The 10,894-nt window shown below is 39.4% G+C and overlaps 1 protein-coding gene across 1 annotated transcript; it reads right to left on the bottom strand.

Moving 5' to 3' along the window:
- Positions 1 to 400: 400 nt before the first annotated feature.
- spag8 (sperm associated antigen 8) lies at positions 401 to 7,882 on the bottom strand. The gene is made up of 6 exons (XM_072453208.1): positions 7,836 to 7,882; positions 6,771 to 6,924; positions 5,947 to 5,992; positions 3,521 to 3,635; positions 2,200 to 2,262; positions 401 to 508 (listed from the first exon to the last, which is right to left on the bottom strand). The coding sequence occupies exons 1-6, from the start codon at positions 7,878 to 7,880 to the stop codon at positions 401 to 403; spliced, it is 531 nt and encodes a 176-aa protein (XP_072309309.1). The 5' UTR covers positions 7,881 to 7,882.
- Positions 7,883 to 10,894: the final 3,012 nt, after the last annotated feature.

Genomic DNA, 10,894 nt, shown 5'->3' with positions numbered 1-10,894 from the left:
GAAACAATGCAAATGAAAATTAGCAGCAGATTTATTTGTTTCAGATTTCAAACCTATGAGTCTTTTATCAGTTAAGAAGGAGTGGACTCCCCCAACACCTTATTTTTACTGTCTTAAAAGGTTTGAAATAGTTTGACAGTGAAGAGTTTATAACTGCTTTTCACAACTTTAAGAGGTCGAAACAAGTGTTCAGTCATCATATTTCTACCTTTATTTGGTCCATTGTGTATCATATAAGAGAATAGTTCTAAAATAATGGTCAACCGCAGCTCTAGTTCCCTGATGAACTGGTAGAAAAACACTGAGCTGATCTTTGCTGCTTTGCCAAACGTCTCTCTTCCTCGCTGACCTTTGCGATGGCTCACATTTTATTAAAGTCTTTATGAGCTGTTACTTTGAGTCAGTCCTCGGAGGGCGGGGTCGGCTCATCCAGACGCTCGCCGATTGGCCGGCTGAACTCGCAGCACTTCCTGAACGGGGCGCCGGGGGCCCGCGATGGCGTCACCCCCTGAGAGACACAGACCACAAAAGAATTCAGTTCATCAGCGTTTCATATGAGACAAGTTCCGTCAAACACAGACCATTGGAACCAGGTCAAATATATAGTAGATTAATCCGTCTGGTCCCAGTGTCTGTCTGTGGTGTGAAACGCTTTGACATAAAACCTAAATGTGACTTTTAAAGGACAATGTGCAAAATTGACTTACTGAGCTTTTAAGATTGCTAAGATATATCATTTATCAGTTGGTTTTATGCAAGTTTTTGGTGTTTTAAAATAAATTAATAAAATCAAAACCTGTTCTGGAATTGTACTTGGATACATTCACTGTTCTGATTTGTGTTTTATTTTGTGCAAAATGTTGTGTTTGAGCAATAAATAAATAAATAAATAAAGGAAACATTTTAGTGTTAAATGTCTCGTGAAGGTATATACACTTTAAAAACACAGAGGAGCACATCTGGCTCACCTCCTGATGACATCACGAGGGGGGGTTGTGTATTTTCAACGTGACACAGCTCATTGTTTTCTGTTTTGCACTCTCTAAGATCAGACTAAGACGGCGTGTGGTGGATTCTTCTTCTTCCATTTAAAGCGCTGTGATAGTCTGGCCTGGGACAGGACACAGACGCCTCCTGACAGTTCACACACTCCCATTACAGACGAGACATTTAACCAGAGCTCTGTAATGACAGAGCACGAGCTGAGCAGGTACAGAGTCACTCAACTACTGTAGTACCGGTACTATACATTAAACATGTCAACAGGAGCTACGGTTCCCCTTTCTGGTACTGTCTGGTACTGACATTCTCCAGGGCGTGGAGCTAATTTAAAGTGCCTATGACAGGTTTTTATGATTTTATAATTTTGACTTTATTTGGTGTCTTTATACCTGTTGTAAATATAAATAATAGTTTTACACCAATCGAGTTGGTATTTGTGGAAGAAAAAGTCGAAAAATCTGTAGAAAATGACATCACACTTGGGACATTCATCCAGTCAATGTTCATGCATAATTTATACAAAGAAACAATTTTTTTGACTCTCTAATAATTAATTCAACAAAATAAAGTTGCTCTCATATATTTGTATTTGTCAAATGAAAATAATTGTGACATTAGATGTTTTTTTTCCCAGTGTTTGCTGGGTAATTTCCTAGCTTGATGTCATAATTAAATAGGAAGTGAAATTCTAAACCTAAAAATGTGCTATTCTGTGATAACATTTTCATTTCCCCGTCGCAAACTTCATATATTTATCTTAACTGCATTTTAGTTCAACGAGTCGTCCGACCTGTAGGGGGCACTTTAATCTGGGGTTTGTTTCAACATATTCTGACCATAAACAACTTCACCAGGCGTGTGTTAAACAAGTCCTTTTCAAATTAAAAACATGCCATGTTCACCTTAAATTAAATGATCATCGCATGCTCTTGGTTACTGTTCCGACAGCTAACGAGGACTTTAGTGAGGTTTAAGTGTTGGTCAAAAGAGGGCAGTTATTTTTTAATAAAATTACACTTAAATCTGAAGAGATTATCCTTTGTGAACCTCTCCTTCAGGTATGATTTAGTTTTTGTGAACTAAACTTATCAAATATAATAGTTTATTCATTATTCTGTGTTTTTATAAGGATTTATAAAGCTTTTGTATCCTGCAAAATGTACCCGTTGAAAGTGGAATAAACCAATGCGCACTTGCCTGTACACGCTGGAGGTTCTCGCTCCAGAAGGTGATGCCGTCCTCAGATTTGTAGTCATGCGTCTGGACACAAACACAGAACTGTTGGTTTTTTTCCCTCAATATGACAAGAATTCACTTTTGATTTCAGGAAAAAACCCAGTCAGGCATCACTCACACGTGCAGCCAGACAGACACTGAAACTGTGCCAGAGTTCAAGTACCACAACAGCACAATCATTTATAGTAAACTGAACTGGAAACTAACACCACAGCCGAGTTTGTAAAAACCCAGCAATGTTTGTAGTGACAGCAAAATATTGAGACTGTTGGTAGCGACCACAGTGAACATGCGGCTTTCGTCCTCAAGATGGCAGCAACGTGTGTGTCAAGGAAAAATTTGGATCATTATTTGTTAATAATTGGCTCCAAATTACTCATATGGGTTAAAGTCCTTTCAACTTACAACTTTCACGCCTGAATTGGGGCCTGAATAACTTTCTTCATGTATTTGATGTTTTCAGTATAGACAATGTAGAGGCTGGTATCATAAAGGATGGGGTGGAGTGTCCAAACTTTAGCCTGGAAGAGCACATCAAACACCACTTCAACAGTGGGTGAAGTGTCCTGCCCAAAGACACAAGTTTGCACTACTGTGGCATCCAGGACTAACCAGGAATAACCAGGAATAACCAGGACCAACCAGGACCAACCAGGACCAACCAGGACTAATCAGGACTAATCAGGACTAATCAGGACTAACCAGGCACAACCAGGCCCAACCAGGACTAACCAGGCCCAACCAGGACCAACCAGGACCAACCAGGACCAACCAGGACCAACCAGGACTAATCAGGACTAACCAGGCCCAACCAGGACTAACCAGGCCCAACCAGGACTAACCAGGCCCAACCCTGCTTCTGAGGTCTGATGAGTTTTTGTCCATATCAAGTTTCCCCTGTCTTTCTAATTATGACTTTGTTTAGCTGGACAGAACCTGTGGTAAATATTTACCATACTTTTACTTCCATTAATTTGCAGTTTGTGAAGAAATTTGGAAAAATACAAGTTTAAAATGAATAAGTGTTATATGGTATTATTGTTGGTCAAATCATAACTGTTGTGTGATTTGTATGGATTTTGGCAGTCTGGTTGCTAGGTTACACTTGTGGAATTACCTCTGCCTATGTCATATTTGCTGCCAACCAGGAAGTACAACAATAAACTTGTGACAAACTGGTGACAACTATGTGTTCAAAATGTGTAGTAAAACCTGAAATATAATTCTGTTCACATAGATTATAAGCTTAAATGGGACAAAACATGTGCGTTTTGATACAGACCAGCGTGAGGCGCTCCCACAGAGGCACAAAGCCCCGGACGTTGAAGCTCTCGTGGGTCGTAGTGATGTACTCTGGGTCACACGGAGCAGGCTTCATCTGGAGCTCAATCTTCTCTCTGAAACACATACACGGTTCTGTTCTGTCGACTCTTCCAGGGACTGACGTGCTTAGAATAACTGCGCACACCGCCTGGTACTCACATAAATGTTCTACAACAGTCATTTTAATAAGCCAGCACAATAACAAACTTATTTTGACGGCCCTGAGACTTTTACACTCTTTTACACAGATATAAAAAAGTGTGTGAGCTCCTTGTCAATCTTTTATCTTATTTTGTGTCTCCAGCCTCGATAATTACGGACAAACTTGAGGTTAAAATCTTAGAAGTGTTATTTATATGTAATATAAAGGATACTTCATGTCTTTCGCTCAAACCCGTCAGGTATGTACTTTAGCAATATAATTCATGATAGAATTAATCAATAACTGATCAAGAAACTACTATTATTTTGTTTTGAATTCAATAGATTAAAAAAAAACTGTTCTTAATAGTTGGTGACGAATTTCTTTCTTAGAACTAAAACCAAAATTCAATGTTTTGAAGACAAATGGCTGTTGTTAAATGGTTGTCTTATTTGTCAAAGAGTATTTTTACTCTTTATCTAACTTCCATCTCCATTGCAAGCTTTTAATAGAGAGGACAGTGTAGTGTGAAATGGGTGTGAGAGCAGGGAGGACATTCAGCAAATTGATCTCATGAAGTTGAGGGGATTTAAGAATTGGAACAAAATTATAGACTTTTTTTGGATTTTAGGTTTTTGAGGTAATTTTTTGTATTTAGATAAAATTGGGCCATAGAGAGTTAAATAAGGTACCATTCTTGTAATTCAGCAGAGTTTTGCAAAAAATGTTGTACATTTACCGTGATTAACGCGATGCAGAATTATTTTGTCAGCAGAATTAAGTGGTTTTTCACATTATTGTTCATTGTGACATTTAATTGTGATAAAATGTAAATATATTTCTGTGATGCATTTTATCTGCATAATAGTGATATGATTATATTTGAATATTATCGGCATCATTAGTCTAAGAGAAAAACGGTGTGTGACAAACTGTATTTGTTTGTGTGTCGTAAAGATGGAGCAGAGGAATGTTTACTCTCCAGGGAGGGGGGTAACACCCCAGGGGAGAATGGGTAAAACATTACCCAAGGCTTTATCTCTAAGGAAAAATACCAACTGTTGTAAAAGACAAGTGCCTTGATGTGAAGCTGACCAACGAGAATGTGACCCGCCTATTCCATAATATTTAATAAAACCAACCTGCATGAGAAAAAACGTCGTGAGACTAAGGAGGGTCGCCAGGCTACTTACAACAGCCTGGGTGACCCGGCCCGGCGGTTTCTCCCATGCATGCTACACAAAAGTCTGACCTTTATGTATCGTTTCATATTCTAAGTTGAATTGTGTTCTCTGTTTGTTAAGGAATAGCATTGGTTTATGTCTAATTCCATGACAGTAATCCCGACATCAAATAAACTATGTGGTTACGGTTTCTAACGAGTCTTTGGTGTTGATTACAGTGTCAAGTATGCAAGCTGGTTTCAGTGGTGGGATCTGGCAACACAACAATACAAAAATTTTAGTGAAACGATTATTTAAAGTGCCCCTGACATGTCGGACGACTCATTGAACTAAAACGCAGTTAACCATATTTTGAACCATGCTAAAAATCATAAAAATGTTATCACAGAATAATATTTTTTTAGGTTTTTAATTTCACATCCTGTTTGTAATTGATCACATCACACTAGGAAATGACCCAGCAAATTGTCAAATAAAAATATATTAGAGCGATTTTATTTAGTTGAATCTGTGTTTAAAGAGTCAAAAAAGTTGTTTCTTTGTCTAAATTCTGCAAACTTTGACTGAAATAAGTGTCCCTGATGTGATTTTGTCCCAGATTTTTCATTGTTTTCTCAAAAAATACCAACTCGATTTGTATAAAACTATAATTAATATGTACAACAGGTAGAAATACACCAGATAAAGTCAAAATGAGAAAATCGTAAAAACCTGTCATAAGTCTTTTTAAAGAAACATCACCATTATTCGTGGGTAATAGCATCTTTTGTTATATTTTACTGTACGGTAAGATTTGAGGGGAATAAGTGACTTCTAAGACTGAATATAGACACTAAATAAGCTGTAAAACATTTCATTCTGCTGTCAATTTAACGCAGCAATTTTATACAGAAACTGTGATTATCCTGCTTTTGGTTTATTGTGTCAGTGGCATGAAGGATGGGTCAAATGCAGAGAATGGATCAATAACATATACCTTAACCTGTAGGGACAAACACTTCTCTCACAAACGTGTTGCCGTGATGTGTACTGTGGTCTGAATGGAACACTGGGTCTCACCGTATGGTCTGAGCGAGATGTTTCTCCAAAAGCTCCATCCTGCTTCCTGGAGGAGAAGGCACAGACGGCACGTTACAGACACAGGAACAAAGCACCTCTCGTTTTTACGGGACAGAATCATAAATGTAATGTACTTTTTACATGTAAATACACTCTGTCCAACTTCTTCTGTACAAATAGTGGTTTATGCGTGAATTCTCAAGCGTTTATTGTCCCGTAACCGCACGAGATGACTAGATATGAGGTTAGATCATACAAATACTGATGTTTTAAAAGCTTTTTATTAAAGGTTTCGTGCCATTGACCCCTTCGCTCGACTAATCAGCTGTCAAGGCACGTTTTTAGTCGACCGAGAGTTTTTTTAGTTGTACAGCCCTAGAGCCGACCTTGCAGTAGACACATCATCCACGGCTTCACAAAGAGGACAAGAAGAGAGCATCACTATAGATGCAGTAGCTCCTTGAGAAATGACCAAGATATTCAGTCTATATACAATAAAGTGTTGTGACCTTGAGGCTGCAGAACATTGTGCTACATCCTTTTGTTCATAACGCCCACGCTCATCTTAATTTTTTCAACATTGTTCATCGTAAACCAGTGGTAGAAAAGGTTTTAAAGGTCGTAATTTGGACACGGTTTGAAAAACAGTATGCATTTTCTACCATGGACCACTCCTGCTGGGACAAAGTAATGAACACTCAGACTCGACTGTAGACAGATATTAAACTGTAACGGGACGACACCAAAGTAACTGTTCCACTCAATGTTTTCAGGTTTTTTTTTGGAGAGAAGGAACAGTAAGTGACAGAGAACCAGACACTGACCCCTGAGCCTGATCCCTGGACCCTTGGGCTGGACGTAGCTCGCCTTCATTGTGGTCATGTCCTCCATCTTGGCTCCCTGCTCCGTGGACAAGAGCCCGCTGTGCCCAAACGCCTGTGTCTGACTCTTGGTCTCCTCTGTGTCGCCGGACGCCCTCTGGGGAGAAACATGACGTATAAACACCACTGTGGGGCAGCAATTATTAATCGGTTAATCAACTATAAACAATAGTTGTATTTTACTCATTGTTATCTGGACTACAGACTATCAAACACCAAACAAAATATTAAGATAATAAGGTATTACTCATTTTCTTCAACAAACACTTTACTTGTAAATATTCTCCATCTAGAAGCTTTCAGTCATCATATTTCTACCTTTTCTTAGTTGATAATGTTATTTAAAAAAAAGTCTAAATGGACTGACTGGTCGACTGCTAAAATAAATGTTAGTTGCAGCCCACGCCATTAGCTTTTTAAATGATTTATTTTATAACAGACAGAGACATCGAATCGAGTTCACAATTTGAGTTGGCGCGATTATTAATTTGCCAAGGCTGCAATTATTTAACGTTAGATAATAGAATGTACTCTGCAGAAAACTAAATATCCTGTCTGAAGTTTAGACTCTGCTTTCTGTACTTTTTTATTTTGAAGTAAATTTTTTCAGTTCATAATTCAGTCTTCTCTCAAATGTTAATGCTTGTTTTGTTTACAATGAAACAAACTGAACAAAATATTACTTTTTAAACATATCTAACAACAAATCTAAGGAAACAATAACATATTTATGACATTATAATTTGTTTCAGGAATGATCCCACAAATATTTATCTATTTATTCATCTATTTATTCATGTATTTACAAATGTATTTAATACAGTGCTAGACGTTTAACTCCATTTTCTGTTGCTTGTTTCACTGTGACAAGACCATTTTAAATAAAGCAATGTCATATTATGCTTACGAGCAATTAAATAGCCGCAGATAAACGCTCACGCTGACTTTAAATATTTTTCGCAAATTGACCACTTTTAAACGTTGTTTTGCGGCAAAGTGAGACATTACCTGCTCTTCTGAACGGGCGTGCTGCTGCTCCGGAGGCTCACTCATTTTTAAAATATTCTTTTGGTTAGAATTTGTGACGAAAACACCGCTGAACAAGGCAAAGAAACGCGAGGGTGATGTATTTACTGTAGCAACGGCGGCTAGCGGGAGTGTCGCCGTGACAACCGGCAAACCTTCAAAGCCCGGAAGTCAAATTACAAACAGTTCGAAAAGTCTGAGGAATGAAGTCTGGCGGTAATGCAACAATTGGATGCCAACCGCCATAAAACAACAACAACAACAACAACAACAACAACAAACAGTTCCAGCAGCTTTTTGTGCGACACTCGGTACAAAAAGTTAGCTTATGTTAATTAATTTATTTTTTGCGGGGCACTACGAAACTAAATAACGAGAAAAATCTCATAATTTAAAGACAATAAAGGCAGATACGCGTTCACTTTCAGCACCATGTTACGTGCTCCCCCCCTCAGTGTTGCATAATGGTACAGTCCAGTAACAGTGCTGTGTTTTGTATGTTTAAAGCTCTGAAGCTGATCTGCACTGAGTCAGATGCATCTGTGGAGTCTTCATTACACAAACACACCACCACCAGGACGCAAATGGCGCTTGGTTAAAAGTGAATACAAATGCCCACAATAGATGTCGATCTTTATAATGCGGGTCTTTTAGACATTACAAACAATAATGTACCCGGTGCAGTGTCTTCATGTCAGGTCCCGGACCTGTAACATGACGTACTCCGGTGTTGGTGCTCGCGTGTGTTGGACATGGATCTATTATAATCTGGATAGGGTATGGCTCGCCGCAGCATGTCGCAGACTCCCCCAGTGGCCACTCCATTGGTACTGCATCATGCGTCCAGAAAGCTTTTTTTCCCTAGAGCGCAATGTAACTAAAAACTGCTCGTGTTCGGCTGACTGGGCACGTAGAGCTTTCACAAAAGTCGGATATGGCGGCAATTCCTACTTATTTATGGTTCATTGACTTTTTCCAATTTTAAGATTCTTCAGTTGTCTTTAAAACGCATTTTAAGCTGTTAGCTTCGGCTACGCTCTAGCGCGCCGCTCTAGCCCAGCTCGTGACCGTCTAGACCAATCAGAGCGCGTGTAGGTGAAGTGAACGGGCCGAGATGCCGTGGATGAGCCCAAATGCCACGACTGAGCTACAGGCGTAAAACTATGAATCTATGAGTTTAATAACTGAACAAATCATGGAACTAATGATCACCACGGACCTGAGGGCCGTGGATCTACTGCTCAGAAGCGATGTCTTGAAATGTTTCTGCCTGAAAAACTAAATCACGTAATAAATGCTATGGAAATGGAATGTTTTACCAGGTACAAACTAATCGATGTTACGTTTCGTCTCCATCAGTGTTGTTATCTGTAATACAGAGACAAGAAACCTAAATACGGACTTAATCATGACTTTAGCATGTTTTGCATGTAGATAAACATGTCATCTGAATACATTTGGCATGTTGTAGAATGATATGATTAAAAATCCGTAATTTAAGAAATCAATTTTAGATCATACATTCCATGTACTTAATAAGGACCAGAATTATTTCCATTGACAGTGAAAAAGTTTACTAACTAGACATTTTTTATGGTTTTATATTTTATTTGCGATAAACCACAAAACGTTAATAACTCTAAACTATTGAGCCATGACAGTAAATAGATTTACTTTTTTCCGGTTCAAAATCCCTCAGTTTTCTTAAAACCAGTCGTTTAATATTTGGTTTTATCTCACACTGCGCTATGCGCCGCTCAAGTAACTCAGATTGGTCAGTACGATCACATGGTACGCTAACCGGACGCAGACCTACGTCACTTCTGGGCTGCAGTGTCCAAAGAGCTAAAGGCTAACCGGCGACATGCGCTACTGAGCAGCTCTCATTGACTTGAATGGGCGGCCATCTTGGCTGCTGGGGGCTTGGGTGTTGGAGCTGCGCTCATCCATATTGTATGGATGATGTATGGATGATGTATGGATGATGTATGGATGACGTATGGATGACGTATGGATGACGTATGGATGATGTATGGATGATGTATGGATGACGCATGGATGACGTATGGATGATGTATGGATGATGTATGGATGACGTATGGATGACGTATGGATGACGTATGGATGACGTATGGATGACGTATGGATGATGTATGGATGACGTATGGATGACGTATGGATGACGTATGGATGACGTATGGATGACGTATGGATGACGTATGGATGACGTATGGATGACGTATGGATGACGTATGGATGACGTATGGATGACGTATGGATGATGTATGGAGGACGTATGGAGGACGTATGGATGACGTATGGATGACGTATGGATGATGTATGGATGACGTATGGATGACGTATGGATGACGTATGGATGATGTATGGATGACGTATGGATGACGTATGGATGATGTATGGATGACGTATGGATAACGTATGGATGATGTATGGATGATGTATGGATGACGTATGGATGACGTATGGATGATGTATGGATGACGTATGGATGACGTATGGATGACGTATGGATGATGGCATGTGCGTAAAACATATTGCTTTTTGGCTGTGCCAAACATGATCCAGGCGTCAGGAGGAGGTGAGTGGAGGTGCAGACGGATGTTTGTGTTCTGTATGTTTTACTGAGTTTGTCCAAGGGATGACAAAAGGTTAGAATCCAGGCATAAAACTTAAGTGCACACAATGAGCACGTGAGAATAGTGACTGTGCGCAAAGTGCCCACGTAGAGAAACAACTTAGAGGAGCAGAGAATTTAACACTTAGACTGCTGTTTGAGCCCACAGTGCACTACAGCTGCATCATGGAGAAAGTAAAGAGTTTATCCAACAGTGAATGATGCGAAACAGGAAAGGTGCTGCTAAACTGCAGTGTCTTGTCTTGTAATAAACACACGCAAGACATCGTTTTAAAGACCAGGAAACACTTTAACATCTATTTCAGGCTTTTATGTAGTTCTAAACTGTCAGCTCATCCAAGCCCGTTCTTGTGCATCCTGACCGTGGTGCTGAAAGTGAACTGAT

Source organism: Eucyclogobius newberryi, unplaced genomic scaffold (genome assembly GCF_026437365.1).
Source record: "Eucyclogobius newberryi isolate DKJ021-1_F unplaced genomic scaffold, fEucNew1.0.hap1 SCAF_2, whole genome shotgun sequence".
Taxonomy (NCBI): domain Eukaryota; kingdom Metazoa; phylum Chordata; class Actinopteri; order Gobiiformes; family Gobiidae; genus Eucyclogobius; species Eucyclogobius newberryi.
Note: the sequence above shows the minus strand (reverse complement) of the source record. Positions and strands in the feature narration are given on the sequence as shown.